The sequence below is a fragment of the Grammomys surdaster genome, unplaced genomic scaffold (assembly GCF_004785775.1).
Source record: "Grammomys surdaster isolate TR1022 unplaced genomic scaffold, NIH_TR_1.0 97, whole genome shotgun sequence".
NCBI classification, from domain to species: domain Eukaryota; kingdom Metazoa; phylum Chordata; class Mammalia; order Rodentia; family Muridae; genus Grammomys; species Grammomys surdaster.
The window spans coordinates 5,037,122-5,063,593 of NW_021604576.1; the positions used below are offsets into that span (position 1 = coordinate 5,037,122).

Consider the following 26,472-nt stretch of genomic DNA (forward strand, 5'->3'; position numbering starts at 1 on the left):
CTGATTGTTGGCTCCAAGCGTCCATATCTGCTTTGGTCAGTTGCGGGCTGAACCTCCTGAGGAACAGTCATACCAGGTTTTTGTCAGCGAATGCCTCTTGGCAAGGGCAACAGTGTCCGGTTTGGTATCTGTAGACAGGATGTATCTCCAGGTGGATCCTTCAGTATCTACTCCATTTTTTTTTTTGTCCTTGTTCTTCCTTTGGACAGGAACATTTCTGGGTTAAAAACTTTTAGATGGGTGTGTGGCCCCATCCCATGGCCAGGGACCGTGCCTATCTATTGTAGGTGGTCTCTACAGGTTCTATTTCTGTTTCTCTGCTAAAATCATCCCCGTTGGGTCTAGGAAGCCTCTCGTTTCCCCGGTGTCTGCCATCAAACTCTTATATGAGGTAGGCTTAGTAAGGTTAAGAAGCTTGAAAAATATACTAAAATATTTTAAGTATTTTAGCTATGTAATCAATATCTCAAAAAATTAAGTAAAAATTTATTCATAGTAGAGGCAGAATCCAGATTTATTTGACCTTCCTGGTGACCATAATTTACTAAAATATAATTTGAATTTAAGACACATAATGTTTGTAATAGTCCAAAATATGTGTCAGCTATGAATTTGTCCATATTCAGATATCTACTTTAATTTTAAAACTTATTTGTTTAGAATTTGATACATATATACAATAAGGTATGATCACATTCACCCTTATTCCTCCCTCCATATCCCTGTGGATCATTTGCAATATGTACCTCCATTATATTCACGTCCTCTTCTTTGTGATGATTTATTTACTCTTTCTATAACCCACCAAGTCTAATCAGTGCTGACCATAGAAAAAATATTTCTGGACATCTTATACATGAGATACTATCTATGTTTTTTTTCCTGTTTCAGTGTTGTTTATAGAAAACAACACTGGACAATAGTAGTACAATATCTCCTAAAACAAGGAGCTATTCTGCTTACGCCACAGTAATGAATGTAACACCTTCCTCTACAACAGTTATCATGCACTTTTTATTCTTAAGATCTCTTAGATTCTTAACAAAGAATGTTTCTTTAGTGCAGCACATTGTGAATATGTAGCTGAGACCATGTAAATAACCTCAGTGGACAGGAAGTAAAGATGTACTCAAACCTGTGTAGTGATGCCCATGATGATTGTTCAGCTGTGGATAGTTAAGTCCAGTTTCAGATGTAGGTATCCTGTATCTTTGTTAGAAAATGCTTTGTTCATGTCAGGTGACAGCCTGGGCCTCTGGGAGCTCCCAGAGACTGAGCCACCAAACAAAGAATAAACATAGAGTTCTTTGAGGCATTCACTCAGCACATCTACAGCAGAGGACTGCCTTGTTTGATCTCAATGGGAGAGGATACCTAATTATGCAGGGACGTGATAAATCAGAGGGAGGGGACATGGGGGAGTCTGATCTCTCAGAGGAAAAGTATAGGGGAGATGGGGAGTTACACTGCAAGGAAAGATATGGAGGGAATGCAAATAAATAAATTAATTGATTAATAATTTTTTAAAAGCTCTGATTCCTCATGAAGCCTGCATTTACATAAATAGCTTTCAAAGTGTAAGTGGGTAAAAAAGAGACAATTCAATATAAAACCACGCAAACAATTAAAAAAGCCTAATAGAAAAAAGATGTATATATATGAGCAGTGAGTTTTAAATATTAGTTATCTAGGATATATAAATAAAATCATTGCCTACGTTGGTTGTTCTTTAGAATGTGAAGTGATCAAAGCCCACTGGACAAATTGTACATTAACATATATATTGTAGAAATTATTTCATTATTTGTGATTGTGAGAGACACCTACAACTGCCCACTTTTCTTCCTGAATTACTCTTTATGCATTTTAACCTTTTAATTAATTTTTTCTTTATTTAAATACCTTTTAGTAAAATATCCAGCTGGGCTTCATTAGAAAGGAACACTAACATTTAAAGCTTTACACAGGCCTGGTCAATGATAAGGAATTTCTTGTGATGTGGTGTGTGTGTGTGTGTGTGTGTGTGTGTGTATGTGTATATGTGGTGTGTGTTTGTGTGTGCTGTGTGCTCGGTGCATGTTTGCTTAGTACAAAGATAATATAGACCTGTAGTATATAGTGACACTCTTCTCACAAACTTTTAAGGCTCCAGTATGTTTCAGTAACAAAATAGATTCTTACGATAAGGCTGTGGTCATTATGTATTTTATGAGAGAAGAAGAAATGAAAAATAAAATAAATAAAATTATAGGCTACACTGAGATTGAATAAGCCTTGCAAAAAATGTAGATAAAACCACACTTACTTAAATATATTCAAGAAATGAGGATACAGATTTCTGTTTCATGCTTAGCAACAAGCATCCTCTTGTTTGATCATAATACTGTAATAAAAGTTTATCTAGAGGCACCTATGACAAAAAAATATTGCTCTATTGTTATCATCATTGTCTTTCATTTCTTTATGTACTATATATGTATATACATGTATTATAATATATATATATATATATATATATATATACACACACACATATGTGTGTGTGTCTTTGTCTTTAAAAGTGTGCTTGTTTGTGTGTTCACCACATAGATGCAGTACCAATGGAGGCCAAAGAAGTCATTAGAACCCATTCAACTTTAGTTACACACCATTGTTAAAGGCAATGTAGGTGCTGGGAATCGAACCCAGGTCCTTCGGAAGAACAGTAATTATTACCAGTTGAGACATCTTTTCGACCGACTTACTGTTTTTTAACCTGGGCACAAAAGTAAATATATTTTCATTGTTTAATGGTCATCACAGATATATCTTCAAGAATTATACAGTATTATTTCATATATATTTTACATTATTGAGATTGTTTATATAAAAGTGTTCATGAAATCCAGTTTAAAAATATGGAATTAGCTAAAAATAGCCAGCCATTCGCCATGCTTGAACTCTCCCAAAGTTCTCTCTCACTTTTTCTGTAAAGAGAGAAACATGTTTATGTAGTATAATAGAAAGAGAGCAGTGGTCACAATAGTTACAGAGACTTGTTTGCTTTTCTCCCTCTTGTAGTATTACATTAATTTATTTTTTTCAAATTGTAATTTATACTCATTCACACAGGGGTTATAAACACAAAAAGGCAGGATGTGGGGAAGGGGATGACACTGGGGCATGGGTGTTCAAGGGGAATACAGATATCTTTCAGAACAGGGTATCGGCTGGTGTGGGTTCAGGGGATAGGTCACTATGACTCTGCCTATGATTCACTTGTCCTTATCTAAGTTGGTCATACATGTATACTAACACCTAGTCTTGAGTCTCTGTGGATAAACACTGAAACAGATGGATATAAGCTATTGTAAACAGGCAGTTTTTGTGACAATTTACCAGCCTGAGTAGTCATAGACTATTATAATTTTTAACTTTGTATGTGTATCCAGTGTATTTATGTCATGTTTATCATGGACTCTACCCCTCAGGCTCCTCCTACCCTGCACAACACATTTGCCATTATCTTCAAACTTTATATCTTCTCTTTTTATAACCAACTATGTCTAATGTGTAGAGCCTATATACATATACCTCTGCCTGTCATAATTCTTAAAATGAATTTTTCTTCTCCGTTGCTAGTAATCATGAATATCACTCAGGTGCTAAATCCAAGAACATTTTGAAGGTCATTTCTTTTGTGATATCAACTTTTTCTTAGACTCGGATCTCAAATTTGTAGTTCTTTGTAAGTTCTCTCCAGAATACTGATACTCTATTATGGTATTTTATGTGCTGCATAGGACTTTTTTGAATTCTGTCCATAATGTGCTGGTTTGAACGTCCCTTCTAGGCTCAGATATTTGAATGTTTGGCCCACAGTTGTATAACTCTTTGAGAAGTATTATTAGGTGTGGCTTTGTTACAGAAGGTGTGACACCAGGGGTGAGATTGAGATTTCATAATACATACCATTCCTGGTTACTTTCCCTCTTCCTTGTGTTCATTGTCTCATTGAACATGTAAGGTCTCAGCCGCTGCTCCAGTCTCCAGTATACTCATGCCTGCCTAACTGATGCTATGCTCCCCATCAATGTGGTAATAGGCTCTACTCTCCTTTGGGACCATGAATACCCAAGCAAAATACTTTCCTTTATAATTTGCATTAGTCAAGGTATTTTGTCACAGACAGAAAACTAATAGAAACATCTTCCATACTTCTCTAAATATTGACTGACTGGATTTATTTTCATTTTATACTTTTCTCTAATTTTCTGTTTTTATTTATATAGTAGATTTTGCCAGTTTTATACAATGTTTTTGGATTATATTTATTCACTCTCCCAACTCCTCTGAGATTCATCTCTATATACTACCTACCCAATTTTGTGTTCCCTTTTGATACCCATCAGGTCCAACTTATGTTTGCCATATATACATGGATGTGCAGCCTTCTGCTTAAGCACAGTTGATTTACTAGGTACTTATCATCTTAAAGAAAGCTGACTAGGCCTAATAGCTCCCTAGATAAAGGGTAGAACTTTGTACCTACCTCAGCTCATCAAGCTGGGATTTTGTCTGGGTTGAGTTTCCTTCCATCTTTAGACTACTCTCAAGCTAACTTTTAGTTTGTATGTGATGCTGCTTGATTGTTTCTAGAGAACAGTGTTGCCTTGTAGTCTCCTACTGCCAATGTGTCTCCCAAACTTCCTACATGTTATTCTATTTTCTAGCATGTTTCTATTTGTAATATAATATTCCTAGTCTATAATAATCTCTGAACCTTGAGAATGGAGAGGCATGATGTATATCTTCTATTCTGGCCTGAGTATTTCATTGTCAGTATTTCACTGTTTTTTTTTATTGCTAGTAATGAGTTTCTGTGTTAATCCTCACGTACTACAAAAGAACCTTCTCTACTGAAAGTTTAGAGATGCATTAATCTATGAGTGTAAGTCATTAAGTTTTAGCTTATTATTATATCCATAATATTTTATCCATTAAGAATATGAATAATAGTCATTTCCCCCAATGACTTATGACTTGTTTAACCACAGTTTCTTAGCCTAGTAATGGTATCAAGTATGGGTTTCATCTTGTATAAGTGGACTTAAATACAACCAGAACCAAAACTCGAGTTGTTATTTCCATAATATTCATGCCACAAAAGCACAATGAACATGCCTTGTTAGAGCATTCGTTATTGTAGGTCAAAGGATAAATATGATTAACCTCTTCTAATAGCCTGTCTAGTATCTTCCATTACTATGGAAACTATCCAGGATATCAGTACCAGTTTAAAATAATTATGTTCAGTAACTCTAGTATACTGTATCTCTAGCAATAGGATCATATTCTCATGTCCTGGATAATAACCAATAGTTTTAGTAATAGCGTTTAATGGTTGGGGGCTTTATAGACTTCACCTGCTACTACTCCAAAAAGAAGTCACCCATTTGTGTCACTGGAATTACTTTATTTTACATCCAGACACAGACACACACACATGCACACATACAAACACACACACACACACACACACACACACACACACCTCACACTCCAGAGCTTCTTCTGTATAAGAATCTCATATGACTTTTTGGAAGGTCTTACATTTTATTTATTATTCCCTATATACCCTTCTCTATCATTCCTCCTCTTGTTATTTCCATCCACTGCTATGAATTAAGTTGCTTCTACAATAAGAATTTATTTTTAAAAACCCTTTATTTCAGCTTTTTTTGAACTCCAAACCTAGCTTCTACTTCAGTAATCCCATATGATTCTCAAAAGGTATAATTTTCAAAGTAAATTTACCATATAATTATACCAGTTAGATTTCATCTTTTATATATGTATCAACATGACTTTCATTGTCCAGAGCAAAAACTGTTTCTTCAGCTAAGGTATTTATTTGTGACTGGTATATTTTCATGTTTCTTATCTTAGCACTTGACAGCAAATTGATCTACAACTCCCTCTCTGTGTCTCTACAATGATGTGCAACACTTACCACCTATGCATTCTACAATGGATCAGTTTCATTCTTTTTTAAATTGATATTTTCATTAGATTGTACTTGAGTGAAATGCTACTAATTTGAAACAACAAGACTCATTTCCACTATAAATTCATGAAAAAGTGGGGTTCCCACATCTGAGACTTCATTGACATAGTCAAACTTTTATTTTAGAAGGTACAACCATCTTAAAACTTAATTGTACCTTTTTGTTCTTAGAAATGTAGACTGATCCTGGGAGCTTTACTGACAGAAGACATTATGCCTCTTTATGGTGTTGGGATTGGCATCTCTGATTTAGCACTTATTTTTTTTCTTTTATTCTGTTTATTACTCTGCTGCTTCAGACAAAGCTCATTGAGAATCAGGACTGTGTGTTTAATCTTACTCTCAATAGACTTTTGCTTAATGAATAAATGCATGTAGTGGAATTCAGTTTGATTGAAACAAACTTTGATTGGAAACTTGTAAAGGCCAAAAAAGATTAATAAAAAGAACTTTACAAGGATACAAAAGAAGAGAGTTTTATAAATAGGCAGGGAAATCATGATGGGATAAGCTGCACACTCATTTATTGGAAAAGGAAAATCTTTAATTCTTTTAATGATAGAAAAGTTTATTTGGAGGAAGTTCTATTCATATAATCACCCCAAGAGCAACAGGCTAAAGAATAACACTTAACAGAGCTATCACTATTATTGTATTGCAGGAGAAGTCATCAGAATAAGCCTACATGTAGTATCAGCATTAGATCTGCAGGTCTACAGTGTGGGTGAAACACACAGTTAGAAAATGACATATTTAGCCAGGTTTCTTGGTAAAAAAAAAAAATGAGGGTGAATGTCAATAATACTTCTACTATAAGTGTTATTTATAAATAGCAATATTGTCTCTAGAAAGAGTAGTATCTGACTAATTGGGATTTGTTAGGAGTATACTTTAACAAATTTAGGGGAGATTAAATAATTTGTTTATTTATTTATTTATTTTATTTATTTATTATTGAACACATTCATTCCTCCTCCTCCTTTTTGCTTTTATACCATTTGAATTACATGCAAGTATTAAGATCAATTCTAAGTTGAGTGACTAGCGATACAATAGATGAAAATAGTCAAGGAACAAGTAAGACAAGAAACACAAATAGTCAAAGAACAAGCAAAGCAATAAGCAAAATTCTGTGAACACTCCTGTGATCACTGTTTCTAAGGACTTATCAGGATGACAAAAAATGTTGTTTAAATAGTCACAGTCCTCAATAGCTTTCTGACTTCTACATTTCCTCTGTTTAAACTAAGCTTATCTAAATATTCATATCTATAATCCATACAAAAGAAAGAACATGTAATATTTGTCTTTCTGGGTCTAGGTTACCAAACTCAGAATGGTTATTTCTAGCTCAAACTTTTTACCTTTGGATTTTATAATTTCATTAACTACAATTGAATAGTACTGAATTACGTATGTGTACTGTTGTAGTAATTATTTAAAACGGCCTCAGGTCAAGCCAACTATCTAAGCTGCTGTGGCCCTGCCTAGCTGAGCTCCCATGCTTCTCGGCAGGAGGCTACATGCGCAGAGCAGCTAGAACCGGCCCACCAGAAACACCAGCCCTGCCTCCCAAGAGATGCCAGCGTGAGAGATGGCTCTGCCAATCTTCCACACTGTCTCTGCAAGGATGAGAATTGCCCAGATCATTCCACCATCCATGCGGGTCCAGTAAGAGAATGAGACTCTAATGCTTAAAGATTAATCAAAGGCTTTATATGTTTGGTAATGATTGATAACAAGATGCCCATTCAATCAGAGGTGGAACCCAATACCCAACCTAGATATACCAACTACCTTTGACAGCAGGAGACACGTAAACATCCGCCTCCATTTTCCCTTCTCTCGTTCTCCTCTCCTGTCTCCTAACTCCTCCTCTTCCTTCTCCTCCTCTTCTCCTTACTCCTTCTCTTCCTCTTCCTCTCCTAACTCCTCCCACCTTAGCTCCTCCTACAGTGTTCCACATTTTCATTATCCATTTGCCTGTTGATGAGCTATTATAAATAGATCAACAATAAACAAAGATGACTAAATATCTCAAGGTAGAATAAAGAGTCCTTTATGAATATGTCTGACTGATATAGCTATATTGTATGATAAATGTATTTCTCAGTTTGTGGAGAACAAATGATATTCATAGAGACTTCAGCAATTAGCACTCCTACCAGCAGAGACTGAGTGTTCTGCTTCCCCCTATCTTGCCAACCCTATTTTTAGAGCTACTTCAATATTTATTTTATTCTAAAAATCACTACCAAAAAGTAGATATTTATGTCTTATGCTTTTCATTATATTGAACTGAGAAAAAGCATCATTTTATAGCCACAACAGTAAAATGTCACTAGTTTTCCTTTCAATTCTTTGCTAAAACAGTAAATTAGAAATTGAATCTTCAGCCTCCCAAACAAGATCCAATGAACATCAACAAAATGCTTATCAATTTGACTCCAGGGAGAATTTTGTTAGAGATTGGGTGTTATATTTATTATTAATTTCTTTGTTTATATGTTAGCATTTTTAAATAATTTTAAATAAAATTTCAAACATGTTTCTCCTTGGAAGAAACTAAATTTTCGTGTGCACATGGTTATCAATTAGTGATAACTTCTGTGTTAGTGATTGGGGCATCTTTCTACTTCTTCAGCTCTAGGGCACCATATGGTGCAGACCCTTGTAGGTACCATTCATACAGTCCCAGTCTATGAATTCACATGTTCCTTGACCTTATTGGTTTAGAGGTCCTCATTTTTCTGGTCTCCTTACCCTCTGGCTTTTTGAGTCTTTCTGTGCCTCTATTATGAGGTTCCTTTGGCCTGAGAGGAGGGAATTGGTAGAAATAGCCTATTTAGAATGGAATATTCTAAGGTCTTGTACTTTCTTAATGTCTGGCTGTTTGTCTCTGTATTGTTTTTGTCTGTTTCAGGAGGAAACTTTTCTGATGATGTGTCAGCAAGATATTGATACATAAGTATGCCCATATATTAAGAAGAGACATTTTATTGACATATATATATATATATATATATATATATATATATATATATATAAAATAGGTTTTCCTTTAGGGCTGTGAGCTATCTAGTTTCTGGTTCTAATCACCCTAGAAGTATCAGGTTTTGGTTCCATATCATAGAATAGACTTTAGGTCAATTCAGATATTGATTCATTAAGGTCGCAAGCAGTGTACTACACACACACACACACACACACACACACACACACACACAGACAAACATACACACTCAAATATGCACAAAAACATACTCATACACATAGACACAGACACAAACACATACACTCATACACTTAGTATATCTTACAGTCAGGACACCATTTTAGATCAAAAAGTTGGTGGCTGAGATGGTGTTTACATTTCTTTGGTAGCCTTCAGATTTCCTTCATGTACCAAAGACATTAGAATGTAGGGGTGAAGACCTAAATAGGCAACAGACCAGCTTCTCCATATTCAAAAAATTAGGTAGATGTAGTCTTTGGCAACAAAGCCTTGCCACCAGATTGTGAAGAATAACATATAGACTTGGCAGCATCTTGAGCTATTTCTGCAGGATGTCTTTGGTCAACAATTCATTTAGATGTAACCCCGTCCTATTAGTGGAAGTTTTATTTAGCAGCAAGAGGAGACCAGTTTGGTCTATGTCTCATCCATTATTTGTTGATTTCATTCAGATTCACTTCATATATGTCTGTATTTTAGGAAGCTTCTACTATATTAAGTTTTCATACTACCTCTAAAATGGCTCTTAGTTTTATGTATCTCTGCCAGTATTCTTTCCTTTGTATCTTTCACCTCCCCCTGCCATTTGATTCCTTCATTCTCCACACACCCATCCATGAGTAACTTATCTATTTTTCCCTAGGGAATCTATTGGTCCTCTCCCCTGCAAAACACAGACCCCAGTTTCTTACTCTATACTTAACCCCTGTGTCTCTATGTGTTGTAGCTTGATTACCATTTAAATAATAGCTAATATTCACTTACAAGTGAATAAATACTATATTTGTGTTTCTGGATCTGATTTACCTCATTGAGGATTATTCTATCTAGCTCCATCCTTTTAGTTGGCAAACTGCAGGATTTCATTTCTTTTAATGGCTGAGTAATATTCCATTGTACAGATGGGCCATGTTTTCATTACTTGTCTTTCTCCTGTTGGACATCTAGATTTTCTTCAACTTTTGGGTTTTATGAATAGAGCTGAAATGAACATGGTTGAGGAAGTATCTCTGTGGTAGAGTAAACTGTTCGTTGGCTCTATGCCCAGGAGTGGTGCATCATGAGGTAGGTCAATTTTCATTTTCCTGAGGAACCACCACATTGATTTTCATAGTCTTTCGAGTATTTGAACTTTTTTCTTTTTTCCTTTTCTTCCTTCCTTTCTTCCTTTCTTTCTGTTTTTTTTGTTGAGGTTTTGTTTGTTGTTTTGTGTGTGTGTGTGCGTGTGTCTTGTTTGTTTTTTCATTTTGCTATGGCCTTCTGTGTTCTAGGCAGATGAAATTTTAAAATAAGTATATTCAAGGTATAAAATAGCCACTGTAAATTTGAAGTGACAGGAACTGCAGTTATCTGAACTTAGAATTCACAAGACTGCTCTAACAAACCGTCAGTTATCATTAGGGAAGAAGTATATATACTCCTGTTCTATCCTGGTGAACTATTTCATATTGCTAGATGTTGGAGGACAGAAACTCTTTTTCTTTAATTGTGTACCCACTGGAGAACCCCTAGGATAAGGTAAATAGTTCAATATTCCTGGCTATATAGATAGCATCCTTAACCTCAGTGGGTTACTTCACAAAAGTATGAATGTGAGACAGAATATAATGAGGAGGGTAAGGTTGGGTATAGCTAGGAGAAAGAAAAAATGTAGGTGTTAACAATAATCAAAATGCATTCTATAAATGGGGGAAAGGGTTAAAGTAGTTGTTTTTAATGTTTTTAATGAAAGCAGTGAATATTCATGTATTATATTAAGGTGGGTCTTGGGGTGGGTAGGGTTCAAGTGAGAAAGTGCTTGCCACCTGAACATAGGGATCTGAGTTTGCATACCAGCCCTCCACCTAAAAAATCTGGCTTGCTCATGTGCACTTGAAATTTTAGTGCTTGGCTGCTTGGCAGTGGAGTCAGGTCGATTTAATAGTGCTCGGCAGCTCAGAATAGATGGTAAGTTCCAGACCTAAGAGAACCTTTACTTTAAAAAGTAGGGTATATGGAACCAGAGGAACAATAACAGGAGTTGAATTCTGACCTGTGTTTGTATAAACACAAAAATTGTGTTAATACACATGAATGAAAAATACACACCAAATAATGTTTTGATAATAGTAAATTAATAAAATAAGTGCATGCACATTATCATGAAAAAGAAAATGGATGAACAATACCAAATAATATGTGTAAAACATGAAGATCCTTCTCTGAGTAAAAATAGTGTGTCCTATATGTTGTACACCTATATTTCCATTATTCCGTATTCAGAAGACAGAAGCCGAAGAAACACAATTGGATTTCTACCCTGGAATACACAGGCAGAATCTATGTCAGAAAATGTAGAGGGAGGTATAGGTTGTTTGGGAAGATGTGTTTCATATGCACACGTTAGAGATGTATGAACATCTTTACATGTAAAAGTGAATTTAAATTGTGTAGATGCTGATTGTGTGGGTGCAAGGAATTTAAAAATATCCCATTAATGTAAACTTGATTAAAGCTGATGCTAAGAATCTAGAAGCCCTATGTCCCTACTAGATTAGTGCTATAGCAAAATCTGAACTTTGTGATCATTTTATAGGGCTTTCTACTTGTTAAACAGCCCTTTTTAGATCTCAGTACCTTTACAAACTCTTAGATATCATTTCTTCTACAAGCTTGTTTTTCTCAAATTTTTTTTGTTGTTTTGCTTGTGCCTTAAATTATGCTTGTGTTTGATATATCAACAAAGGGTTAAAGTCTACTCTTAATTTTTTTTTTATTTAGCTGACTTAAAAATCATACTACAACATGAAGGGCATAAGTGTATATTTACAAACTAACATAATATGCTGAATGATGCTATATTTTTTCTAATAATGAGAACATGAAAACATATTGATTTTATATAATGTCCACTGTTTTATTTTAAATTTTCAAGTGTTATATTTGATTTTGTAATGCTATCTGAAATTCTAATTTTTGTTTTAAAAATTAGCTGTTGGCCTGAGGAATCATTAATCTAAAAGAATTTCTATATAATTCTTTCATCAGAAATAATAAGGAAACTTTTGGAATTCTTGTTATTTGCAACACATGAATCATGTGGCAAAATTAAATACAATGTAGAATCTTCGGAAATCATAACGTAGTTAGTAAGGACCCATTTCCCCATCCCTAGTTCCTCTCATCTTCTGAGGGAGAACAGGAATACCCAAGGCCCATGCAGATTCCCAGTGTGCCAGGCAGAGACAATGAGAATCCTACATTTTTTCACTGTTTTGGAGAGCAACTCTGGGAAAAAACTATTTTATTTCAGAATTTAGGAACTCATACGTGCTCTAACTTTTCTCTAAGTCATGCTGAAAAGTATCAAATTATGAAAATTATAACATTCTTCCAGGACAATGTTTCTTAAATTTAACAGCAAGATAGCTCAGTGCAAGTCTTTCTTCTATGTTAAAGCAAAGTAAATTCTCCAGAAATTTGTGGAATCAGCTTAGATAATTTTTTTAAAATTACTGAACATTTTAAAAGTCAAAATGCTGAAGGAGAGAAGGAAACACTGATGTTGAAGAATATGCAGAAGCATTTGGATTTGTCTCTTACTAACAGGAATCCTTGTTACTTATTTAATCCATTTGTTGGATTACATTTCTTTCTTTTAAAATTATGTTTTACACTTAAATGTAATCACATCACATTCTCCCTTACCTTTGCTCTCTCAAGCCCCAGGGAAGTACCCTTAAAACCTTTTGCACATCTCCCTACCCTCAATTTTATTTCCTCCTTCTCTTTGATTTTTTAAAATATACATATATGTATGTATGTGTATGCACACACACATACACACACACACACAGCTTACAGTGTCCATTTTGTTGTATGTATGTTCATGAAAATTTTGCATTGCACAACCAAATATTGGTCTTAATAGCTGTCCAGTTGGACTAAAGGCACACTCAGCAGGAGGGAAATCGTAGCTGGTACTGGAAACTTAGTCAAATTCCCAGTCCTTCTTATAGATGATATGTTGATGGATGGAAAGCTAAGAAATAGAAATTTCAGTTAGTGTGAACATCTAATGCCTTTATAAAGCATAGAAACAGGTCCATCAGTCATTACTATTTATGCTCCATTAGCCAGCTTCAAAGATGCTAACCAGTGATCCAGACCTTAGTCATGGTACCCGAGGTAATTTCCCCTGCCTCACTGTACACTAGACAACATTGTGATAAATAGTAAATAAATAAATAGAAATTATGATAAATAACTCTCAAGATACAGTTATAAATGACTATTTCTAACTCAAGCAATCTTTGACTTATCTTTCATTGTGAATGGAGTCGCATATCATGCTAAAGGGGCATCTAGGCAACATAAAAATAATGAACCTGGCGAGGACTACTCCTCCTTTGATAGCTCTGACCTAAAATATCACTAAATCAGTTATAGATCATCAACTTGAACCTTAAATATAAATGTAAGCTTACATTCTTGACTGGGAAATTACAAAATAATAAGTAGCTTCTTAACTAACCTGATAGCTTTGTATTTAGAAACGACTAAATAAGCCCTTTACCATTATTGTTTTTTTTTAAAGAATGAATGAAAAATTATATCTGAAAGATTTCTCAATATTTTTAAGCACTAAAACTTAATTTCTATCCAAATCCAAAATCTGTGATTTCCCATGTTAAAACAAAAATAAAAACAAAAAAATAGAAATAAAGCTGGCTGTTTACACAATCTACTGGCAGACACAAACAACTCGTGTTTCTCTATAGCTAACATAAATTCTAGTAAGTAGCATTATGCTATCAAGTGAACACTGGAAACACTATAGGCAAAAGCCTGAAGGAGCATTTTAAGATATTGAAGGGAATTTCAGGAGGAAAATTTTGCTTCTAAAGAACACAGATCTCACTAAAGCACCTCCGAAATGTTACATAACGAATGGTGATCAGGTATAGTTCAGTTTTCCTTGTATAAAATGCACTGGGCTAATTTTAATTGATCATAGAGAAAATACTGAAACTAAAATGATGAACATACACATCTACATGCTTTATAATATTTATATAGTATTGTATAAACATCAAACATAAACAAACTAAAAACCCTGACAAATATAGTTTGTAGGAACACTGTTGAGAGGTACGTTACAAGATAGGAAATACTGGAAGGTTGTTTGAAAGGCAGAGTTTGGGCTGGAATATACGTAATTCTACTGTTATTTTAAAATTGGCAAGCTACCATTTGAAGATTTTGAATGAATGAATAATTTAAGGAGTATGCTGCTTTGTTAGCTGTCCCTGCAAAAATGGTTGCAGATATATCCTTGGGTGATACAGACAGTTAGCCAGAGACTCCTGTCCATTAACTAGCATAAGTTACTGGATAGAACTACTGTAAAATACACATTTTCATTCTTTGTCATGAATACTCATGCGAGTCAATGGTCCATCACCAAGCCTTAAAGAAAGTGCTATGACATTTAGCATCAGTATATTTTCTTTCTTCATAGTGATTACATTAGTTCCTTTGAAATGAGTTGATGTGATTTTATTCTGGTTTCTTTTCTATGCATGCTACTTATAATAAATTGAGTCATATTTTGTATAAGGGAAACATTGCTTTCAAGGAAACCTGGATAAAACAATTCTGGTATTGTTTAACCCCTTGAGTTATTTACTATACACTTTTGTTTCTTCGCATATTGTATGTGGGAAATTATATATACCTGAAGAGATTTTTAGTGAGAATTCATTTCTGGAGCATAATGAGAAATACATGTATATTAATTTTCATTCCTTTTTAGAAAATGAGAAAACTACTACCCAATGTAATCAGGATCCTTGAAATTAAGGGAGCACAAAACGTGAAGAGAAACTCAAAATCTGTATTTTTGTGACTGCTCAATTTTTAAATCACTACTGCATTTCCTATATGGTCTTAATCTACCTGGTTGTAGGAGACAATTTCCAAGATTACTATAAAGATATTACAGGAGATATTTTTAAAACAACTGTGTATATCATGAAACAATGATGCTTCATTCATTACTTTGCTTAAAAATGAACATGAAGAGCACAGAAAATTGACAACATATGTGTGTATAAATATACATTTAATCTATGCTTTCCTTCTAATTCATAAATCCTAGAAAGAAAACATTATTCAGAACATTTAAAATTCTTAACGTTGCTGCCAATAGAATATTCTGCCAAATCCCAAGTTATAACTTTGGCTATTAACATCATTGTTTATATGAAAGTGAACAAGGTAATTTGTTATTTTACTTGCAGTGTTACATACCTAATCTGTTGTATAAATCGCAACCTGATATAAAGTAAATCTATTATTTTATAAAAATAAAGATCTTTCACTTCCATTTTTATCCTGCTGTTTCAGTTTCAATGTTCTAAAGACAGATAAGTATGGCACTTAGTGACATCATATCCTATTCCAAGATCCTGAAATAGTATGTAAAATTTGCTTGGTGAATACCAGGGCTGACATAAATCTTACTGTTTTATTCATATTTTCCATCTGTATATATATTTTAAAGTCTACCACTCTGTTGAAATATTTTTGATAAATACCCAATCTGAAGTCCTTTGACCCTGAATATATAAATATTATCAACTTTCTGATCTTGAATTCCAACTTTTTTATTATCACATGAAGCATAATTTAATGTTCAAACTTTTACTCATTTTATTTTGAACATTATTTTTAGCTTAAATCATTATTCTATAATGAGAATTGCACAAAGTCAAATGCTTTCCAGAGCTGTCTTGAGCTGTTGTTTTCATGGTGTAGGTAACCACTTTACATATGAGTTCAGTGAAGTATTGAGAACTTCTCTACAGGTAAAAACATAATGGAAGGATATACAACAAAAACAAATGAACAAAAATATTGCATGTGTGTTTGAGAGAGGTGGAGAGGGAGGGAGAGGGAGAGAGAAGAGGGAGGGAGAGAACAGGAAATTTCTTTAAAACTTGTGATTTCAAGGCCAATTGGACTCCATAGCAAGACCAGGTCTATCTAAGTAAATAAACAAACTATAAAAGGGTTAACAAATATCCTATAATGATCTTTGGAGTCTATGACACACGAATTTTCTGGCACACAGTATAAAAATCCATTATGTGTTATGATAAGTTGCCTATTAGTAGTATGCTATTGCTATATATAGTTCCTTACATATGCTAGGTGATTAGTAGGTTTTCTTTGGGGGGGAATGGTTTTATTTTATTTTGCTTTATTTTTATTACTTTTATGTTTTATAGTCTAGTCACTACTCTCTCCCAGTCTACCCTCTCACAGTTTCACCATTATTAAGGCACATCTTTTCTCACTGAGGCCAGAGCAGTCAGTCCTTTGCTGTATATATGTCGGGGGGCCTCAGATGCTGCCTGGTTGGTGACTCACTCTCTGAGAGAACTCAGAGGTCTAGGTTGATTGAGACAGCTCTTCTTTCTATGTGGTTGCCCTCCTCCTCAGCTTCTTCCAACCTTTTCCTAGTTCAACCAGAGGGATTCCCCGACTCCAGTCCAATGGTTGGGTGTTAGTATCTGCATCTGTCTCAGTAAGTTGCTTGTTATGCCTCTCAGAGGACAGCCATGCTAGGCTCCTGTCTGTAAACACACAATAGTATCAGTAATTAGTGTCAGGCCTTCAACCCTCCCCTTGAGATGGTTCCCACATTGGGCTACCTTCTTTCCCTTATGATAACTTCATATCCCACTGGACCTTCTTTCCCTCAATCTCTTCTCCATTTTTGTCCCTGCAGTTCATTTAGACAGGAAAAATTCTGGGTCACTGTTTTTGACTGTGGGATAGCAACTCCATCCTTCCTGACTTTCTACTGGTTGTGGACTCCATAAGTTCCCTCTACTCACTTTTGAACATTTCATCTAAGGTCCCTCCCTTTGAATCTTGAGAGTCTCTCATCTCCGAGGTCTGGTACATTCTACCTCCCACCCCTGAGGTTGCATATTTCCATTCTTTCTTCTGGCCTTCAGGGCTTCTTTCCTGTTCCCCACTCCAATACCTGATCATGTTGCCCCTTTTTCCCTTCTACTCTCTCCCACCTAGATCTGTTCCTCCCTCTGTCTTCCATGGTTACTTTCTTTTCCCACCCAAGAGATATAGAAACATCCTCATTTGGGAACTTCGGATTGTTAGCCTTCTTGAGTTCTGTGGATTGTATCCTGGGTATTCTGTAATTTTGGCCAATATCCACTTTTAAATGAGTATATACTGTGCATATCCTTGAGGTTCTGAGTTACCTCACTCAGGATGATATTTTCTAGTTCCATCCACTTGCCTGAAAATTTCATAATGTCCTCATTCTTAATAGCTGAATATCATTCCATTGTGTGAATGAACCACATTTTTTGCATCCATTTTTCCATTGTGGGACATCTGGATTGTTTCCAGCTTCTGACTATAACAAATAAGACCACTATGAATGTTATAGAGCACATGCCTCTGTGGCATGGTTGGGCATCTTTTTGGTATATGCCCAAGAGTGGTATAGCTGGATCTTCAGGTAGATCTATTTCCAATTTTCTGATGAACCTCCAGATTGATTCCAGAGTGGTTGTATCAGTTTGCATTCCCACCAGCAATGAAGGAGTGTTCCTCTTTCTCCACATCCTTGCCAACATATTTTTAAAGTATGTTGTATTGTGATTGCTAGTATGGAAATTGTAGCACATATTAGCAGGATTGCTATTTAGATAATAATTTGTATTATTCAAATTGTGATATACAAAATAATACAAATATTGTCATAAGAGGCATCTTCTGTAATTTATTATGACTGTTGTGGCCTAAATAGTCATGAATATTGATTTGCTTTATGCTACCCACAGAGAGGTAAATAATCCTTTGTAATGGATTACTCACCAATTCAACAATGAGACTAAGATATCCTTTGGAAAACAGAGCACAAATAGCCTGCATATGAGAAAATAAGATGGCACATTAAATGAGAATGTTCCTAGAAGTTTAATGAACTCAGTAGAGAGGAAAAGTACAACTCCTATTTCTTTCAATATTTTGCTGCAATTAATCAGACCTTGTATCTTTTCCATCAAGTCTTTTCTGAAATAGAGTATAGAACTCTTCATTACACAGTTCATGACAAAACCATAGCTTAAAGAAATAATAAATATACTTAGCCTTTAGTATCCAAATGTTTTATAGAGTTTCTACTAGTTGCTTACTATAGACCTTAGTAGCATTAATTATATTTATTTACTTAACAGTGTTGATTTTACATAGAACTCTAAGTAATTATTAATTTGTATGGGTTTTGAAGTCATTTCCTGATTTCTGTAAGGTTTATTACATGATAATTTGTTTTTCTCATATTTAATGACCAATATTGGATTTTGCCTAATTTGTACATACCTGTAGCAGGCTTTGAAACAAATGTCATACAGACATCTCCCAATTTCATAGTAAACAACCCTCAATATCCTCCTCCTCCTCCTCCTTCTCCTCCTCTTCCTCCTCCTCTTCCTCCTCCTCTTCCTCCTCCTTCTTTCTTTCCCTCCTCCTTCTTCTTCCTGTTTAGCATGAAATGAATTTGAATAGTCTCTGTCATATGCCTCCATCACTATAATGTTCTGTATCAACTTAGATTTTTCTACATCTACTTTATTGTCCCTTCTATCCCACCTACCTAAAGCAGAGGAGAAAGATAGCTAATAGGACAAGAGATGTTGTTGGTGTGTTTAGAAGTAGTTCTTTGGGGCTATTACAATCCTCCTTGTCAGGATATCAACAATCTAGTCCAAAGCATCAAACACCTATCAATAGTGGCAGTTAAGTCCAATTGGTAAACATCAAACACCAATCAATAGGATTGGCTTGATCCAGAAGAAAAGGTGAGGCTCCACCGAATTGACAAGAGTCCCAGGAAATGGCAAGAATGCTGCCTCACTGTGGATCCAGAATTAATTGGTCTGAGGACTCAAATACCAGAGACACTGTTATTTAGTGAACTACACATAGATGATTTAACTACCAAACTGGGCACTAGAAAGTGAGAATGTAAACCTCTGGCTAGTACTTATATTTGAAGGTAACATAGCACCAATTTATGGAATAAAACAGGAGAATAGATCAAATGGGGCTAGTGCTACACTGTTTAAGGATGCCTATACATGTGTGCTTTCTATAAATTGGTATGTAGGAAGAGCTTTAATTCACTTATATTCAGGACATGTCATCAGTGGAAATAGCTTACAACGGAAGAAATTGTGCAATAACTTCAGATAAAATAAAGACATAATTAAGACAGGGAAATTACAAACAATACATTATCTCTCATAATATCCAGTTCTGCATTCCATAGGGTGTTGGAATACACAAAAGAAAGGAGATTAGAGACGCAATTGAAAGGCACACACAAAACTCAAAATTTCGCAAGAGCAGCAAGTGCTATTTCTGCACCCAGAACACAGAGACTGATTTCTCCTTTGTTGATAAGATCAGGCATATTACAATTGGAAAAGCCTAAATAGCATGAGTGAATGGGACACTGCAGAAGCAGTTATTATTTTCAGCATTAGGAAAGAGGTCTGGTGCATTCTGATTACCTAAACTTCATTATGTGCCAACAACTTTTGTTCCTAGTAGAATTTAAATCACAGGGTGGTGTTGTATTTAACAACTTACCCTTTTAGTCTATTGTGAGGCTGCAAGTGACGTTTAATTACATTATTGCCAATCATCTGAGGAATGGTAATTACTTGGAACACTTGGCAAATGGTTCTGATTAAAGCAGCATCCTTTTACAACAGGTCATAAGTTCATATACTAATCCTGCTGACTTTCTTTTAAAACCTTATTTATTCCTTTTGCAAGGGGATAGTTCTACCATTGGAAATACTTTTTGTGAAAACACTTGAATAATTTCATGACCTATTCATGCAATGAATTGATTTTGGCCATTATGACCTAGGTGCTGGTCTGTGTGATTTATTTTTGCAAGCCAAGGAAAAAGTGACCAGGAGACTCCTTTCCTGTGAGATCTGAAGTGCTTTTAATAATTTAGCTAGGCCACTCGCCAACAGCTTAGAGGATGGCTGAAAGCAGTATTTATCTGCCTAAGTGCAGGACAGTTGGTTCCAACATGTTTACTTAGGCACTGGACTCCTGGTATTTCATTTGCAAGTGAAGGCCAGTTGCTACACAAGGTGAAAAGCAGTGAAGACTGAATATTTTTCCTTTTAAAGAATAAAATAAAGACTCTTCTTGGAAAGCCACTTTGGGAGTTTTGGCTAAGATGACATTATCTGTCTTGCCACATAAAGACCAGGAGAGTCCAGTGTCATAAGAAGCAGCAATGACCCCTTGCTGAACTCAGACGTAACCAACCATTTGCTGTAAAACTTCGAGCCACCTTTGGGTTTTCTACTCTTAGATTGACTGCCTTTATTCTATTTTATTTTATTTTATTTTATTTTATTTTATTTTATTTTATTTTATTTTATTTTATTTTTTATTTGTTACTCCGTTTACTTTATCTTAATTTAATTAAAAGATCTGGCCTTGTGAAGAGTTTTCTTTAAATCTCACCCCACTGAGATAGGGTTCAAGCCAAAGTTACTCCATGTTGCCTGGTTGGGCATGTGTGAAAGCTGCTTTACCAATTCTACCACTGGCAAGTAATGCTTAATATCATTGAATAAACAAAATCATTATTTTCAGTTTTTGTGATTTTTAACTATTAAGGTGTTTACAGTTGGACTTAGATGGAACAAAATAATGGGTATTTTTTATTTGTTTGTTTGCTTTTTTTGTTTCTTCAAAGCCTTCCACTTGCCTGAGGGCACAATCATTAGGAGTCTGTCCTAATAGCATACCTACAAGCATTCTCTTATACCTCTTCAGGAATATCTCTCCTTTCTGTTTTTCTTTCTTCATCTCTAACTATAATACATCTCCCCTAAATGTTTCTGTTCCACACTATATGGCTTCTATTTCTAAAACCATGTTTCTCTTTTAACCGTGAACACAGTTGTCTCTCATTCTTTGTTCTTTGCATTGGTTATGAATCCTATAATAAATGAAACTCTTTCCTCTTAACACATAACTTTCTTTTATTCCATGACCGCTGCTTATTATCTGGAAATATAAAATTTTGCTGCCATTCTTTGAGCAACAGAAAGTGGTGGGTAATTTTGTTCCACTGTCTAAAGATTTCTAAGAGCCATGGTCTTCCTGACCTTTGTCATACTATTCCCATTTACTTCATGTTCCTTATAGGATATGAAGAGAAGTATGCCAAACCATATTTAGGTAGAATTTACATATTTATTTTTACTCGTAAACTGTAAAGTATCTTTATAATCTCCAAGTATATTTTTCTATTTACTCAAACTCATTGAAAAAGTAAATAACTGTTCTGAGGCAGCCAATGTTTTCAGAATTTTAAAAATAAAATAAATATTACTCAGTATCTGTCTGAATTACTCAAAATATCCAGGAAAATATCTTAACAGACAGACAATGATAATAAACTATAAGTGCTATGAGTGGATGGAGTGTTATGTAGGGATTTGGGGAACATAAAGGAGACAACAGACCTGAAAGGAAATCTTCATAGTGAAGGAAATTTTAGTCTGTGATAGTAATTCTGAAGAGGTGATCCTCTGGTACCTTATGGGGAAAGAACATTCGAGAAACGAGATATTTTAACAGAGACCCTAATAACCATGCAAGCTTATATTTGTCCAACTTGTAAAAAAGTCATAAAAGGAAAAAAAAAGTGATCCTCTCAGAGTGGTAGGACAGGGACTTGTGTGCCAATGGTCTTGGTTATGTCTCCAGGAATATGAAAATTACTGACAGAGAGTGGGGAAATGACAGGGACTTAATTAAACAGAAGCAGATATAAAATATCCTTTCTTCTACAGTCCATATTTCCAACTCTCCATCCCTCATCAATTCTTTGTCATTGCCATGGGTCAGTTTCTTCAGTTTTAGTCTTACTTTAGGCTGATCATAAACTCTATTTTGGACATAGAGTCTGCCTATTTAACCTCTGACTTCAGTGCACTGCTATAGTGATTAAACTTATAAGACTCTCCTTATGTTGATTATCTTGAGAACTCCCAATTAGTTTGCACCCTTCCCCCCAAACTTTTTGTACTAGAAAAGTTACAAATAAATCTTCATTACTATTGTGCTAATCAGCATTATGCTTGCGTTCTTTTTACATTAGGGAATAGACTCTCTGTTGACTACACCTTCATTTACATTACTCAAAACTGCTTTATTCGCTATATTTCTTTAACCACAGTGTCTGTATTCTCCTCTGTGTTCTTCCAACTATGAGTATTAGAGTGGCGCTGTGTTTCATCTTCTCCTCTATTTCCACTTCCAGATTCCTTTCTGTTGTATCATAGGACTGTGGGAGACTTGGAAAAAAAAGCTGTTCATCCAAGATAGGGAATCAGTGACCAACCTAATCAACAATATAATCAAAGTCCAGCTTGGTGAATAGTGAATTTGAGATAAAAGCAAAGCATAAATAACTTTAAAATGCCCCATAAACAAAAGCCCATCCCAGATTAGGTGAAGGCTCTTGAAAGCTGCAGTAAATTAAGATTTCACTTCATAACTTGCAAGCAGTTTGAGAGATTGAAGTGTGTCTCTTCGAGGCAGCTCGGTTGGTCATCTTGGATGGTCTGTCTTGTCAGGTGTGTCAGCTGGTCTGTGCCTCTTCATAGTGGCGCTCCTAATCTGTCAGTGTCTCTTTACAATAATCAGTTAGGGAAAGAAAGGGCCAATGAATCTGTTCAGGGATTTTCTGAACCTATGAAGTTGCTTAATTCCTGGGTTCTAATGAAACTTCAGCTTAATGAGCTTCCCTCAAAGATGGAAGCCACATTGTATAATATCGTTGTATACATGTGGTTTACTTTTGTGATTAAAAGTAAGCACTCGGCACTTGGTCTGAGAAACATATGAATGCCTATTTTGGCTTACCGTATAACACTGAAATTTTGTACAATATCCCCATCCCTTTTCTGATTCACTAAAATGGAAATAATAAGTTATAAACTAACAAAAAGTTGCAAAAAATTAAATAAGAAATTGTGGTTAAAACATTTGAAACATGCACAGAAAAGTAAGTAAGCTTTTAGTAAAGACACAATATTTTCCATAACAATTGATACAAATATGTATTGCATTTTTCTTTCTGTCTTAATGTTTACTAATTAATTTTATAAGAAGAGACGTTGCCTAAATTGAAAATGTTCTTTATCATATCTGATTTTAAATCCCTTAATTTTTTTTTGTTGGTTTTGTTTTGTTTTGCCAATCTCTATTCAATTTTCTTTAATAATAAAGTGATGTTGAAAATCCTTCAGTGGCTTCTTCATCTTCAGTGTGTCTATGTCACATGAGAATTGGACACATGGCCTCTTTCATTCCTCTATGACAGAGTACATTTGAGTGGAAATATATTTGGTTATTTTCATGGCTTTGTTCCAAAACTATATTTTTTTTCGGAAGAGAGTCATTATGTTATATATAGAATAGTTGGTAAGGGCTTTTCCTGAAAATAATACTTATTTAAATTATTTTCATTCCTAGGAAGACCTCCACATAAAGTGCTGAACTTTCTCTGCAATAGCTTTAATCATTTCCCTCAGAAACAAAATAATCAGAAATTTAAGCCTTATAGGTGTGAATCCTTAACACTTCAGAAACTGAGACAGGAAGACTAAGTTGAATGTGAGCCTAGGGAAATATAGGGAGATCTGTTTCTAAACATAAAAATACGAATTTTAAAGGTGGATGAAAATGAAGAGGACATAGGAAGGTAATGAAAGAATGGGGAGAATCAGGACATCACAGAATAATGGGCTGAATATTATGCAGAGGCTTCTCTTGCATTGATATTATATAGACAACATTATGCAAGTATACTTAAGTTAGAATTTGCAACGGGAAACCATTGTAAATACTTTTTGTTCAGAAAAACTCTTCGGGCTGGAGAGATGGCTCAGTGGTTAAGAGCACTGATTGCTCTTCCAGAGGTCCTGAGTTCAATTCCCAGCAACCATATGGTGGCTCACAACCATCTGTAATGGGATCTGATCCCCTCTTCTGGTGTGTCTGATTACAGCAACTGTGTACTCACATTCATAAAATAAATAAATCTTTAAAAAAAAAGAAAAGAAAAACAAAACCCATTCACAGGTAAATTGGTATTTATCAAGCTCATTCTAAAAATGTGACTAGTATGATAGGTAATAAATAGGAGATATAAATTACAGTGTTCAATTTTTTTGGATAATAAGATATTAGAACTCATCTAGGAGTTAGAATAACTTTAGTCCAAATTGTAGCTGTGTATCAGCAGGATCTGTTCTTACTGGCAGGCAGATCCTCTGGGTCTTATTGGGCTCTTATATGCAGAAGTAGGATTTGTGTAGTTAACCATTTTTTATTATTGGAAGTATTACCTTAAGTGTAATAGTTATAATATGAGAGATTGTGTATTTTAATTAATGATTGGAAAGATACAAAACCAGCAGTGATACTGAGTTTTGGTATTGCTAGTTTTTTTAAACATTTATTCTTTCACTTTCCAACCATTTGTGACTACCCTATCACCCCTTTACCGAAAATATTTTCCAGTAGGAAAACCAATCTTAAAACCATCTTGATCACTGGAGTGAGGGGTGTCCTTCTGTTTCCTTGGGTTATAATTTTTTTTATTACTAAGTAGCATTTTCCGATTCCATGACTATCACTTGCAATAGTCTTATCTTCTGTTCTTCTCATTTGACAGGAAACGATTTATTTCTTGTAGCAGTCCATGAGCTGGGACATGCTCTAGGACTGGAGCATTCCAATGACCCTACTGCTATCATGGCCCCATTTTACCAATACATGGAAACAGACAACTTCAAGCTTCCTAACGACGATTTGCAGGGCATCCAGAAGATATATGGTAGGTTCCACTACTCCTGTTTGCCAAACCCTATGTGGCAGCCAAAAGTCTTGTGCATTTTTTTTCTTAGAAGTACATTCTTTAACTATATAAGACAGAGAAAAATGAATGAAAATGTCCTCTTGTAAAATTGTGTCATCATTCAAGTTGTCCAAAAACTTAATGTATACAGATTACCAGAAGAACTTATTTACTGATGGAACTTTCTTGTTGAATTTAATGGAAATGTACCTTCATTAAAAAGTTATAATAATGTGCAATTTAAAATTAGGTGGTAGTATATTAAAATAGATGCACAATCTCATAAAAATAGTGAAAAGTATACATTTTCACATAATATGTTGAAACTTTCTTAGCCACTGACAGCTGGTCTTAGTATTTAAAATTCCAGTTTGTGGTATGTGTTTTGAAATTCAGCTGTGGTTTTGCATCCTCCTCCTTCTCCCTCTCAGGGTGTCTAATACTTTGCTGCATGTTGGACTGAAAAGGATGAAGCAGAGTCCAGAACAGGTGGGGTTCTGCAGGATCCCTATCCATCTAGGAGTGAATGCCAGGGCTGAAAGGGCAGGAAGAGAGAAGCCCTTCTCCTCGCACCTTAGTGTTGCCACTCTTTTAGGCCAAAGCCTTTCCTGATGATCTTTTATGAAATAGTTCACTAGGAATATCTTAGCTTGTGCATATTTTTTTTTTATTCAGGGTGGGCTTGGACACATATACTTTTTTCTGGCTGAATCAAAGGTTATATAGTTTTGTCAAAGAGGCTAAGAATATCCATGGGAAGCAAAGGGTGTAGGCTGAAGACTAAGGTACTGAGATTCCTCTTTATCATGGAGAGGCATTCTAGGAATCTCAGGTGCAAAGCTACATAAAGTTTCTCAGGTAGGCAGTAGGGTCCAGAATTCCACAGGTAGACAAGGGAAAGCCCCACTGACAAAAGGAGTCACCATTGTGTACCAAGCTCAGGACTTTTTGTTAGTGTTATATTTTGATCTTAGCAGCAGAGTTTCCCAGCACCTGTTACTTCTATGAAAAAAAAAATTTAAAGTAAGGAAATAAGTTATCCAATATATAACTTACTGATCACAAAGGCATAATTATTAAATCATAAAGAAAGTCAACAGAAAAAGAATGGAAGTAAACAACTATGTTTATCAACATATAGCATGGATTCTAATATGACAAACTCTATTTGTTGGTGGTAGTATTGCTTTTGATTGCAGG

The 26,472-nt window shown here is 35.0% G+C and overlaps 1 protein-coding gene across 1 annotated transcript in view; it reads left to right on the plus strand.

Annotated features, from left to right (window-relative positions):
- Mmp16 (matrix metallopeptidase 16) overlaps positions 1-26,472 on the plus strand; it is a 240,129-nt gene that overhangs the window by 150,892 nt on the left and 62,765 nt on the right. Inside the window, exon 5 of the mRNA XM_028780814.1 lies at positions 25,090-25,251. Within this exon, the coding sequence (XP_028636647.1) occupies positions 25,090-25,251 (162 nt within the window). The remainder of the gene's footprint in view (positions 1-25,089; positions 25,252-26,472) is intronic.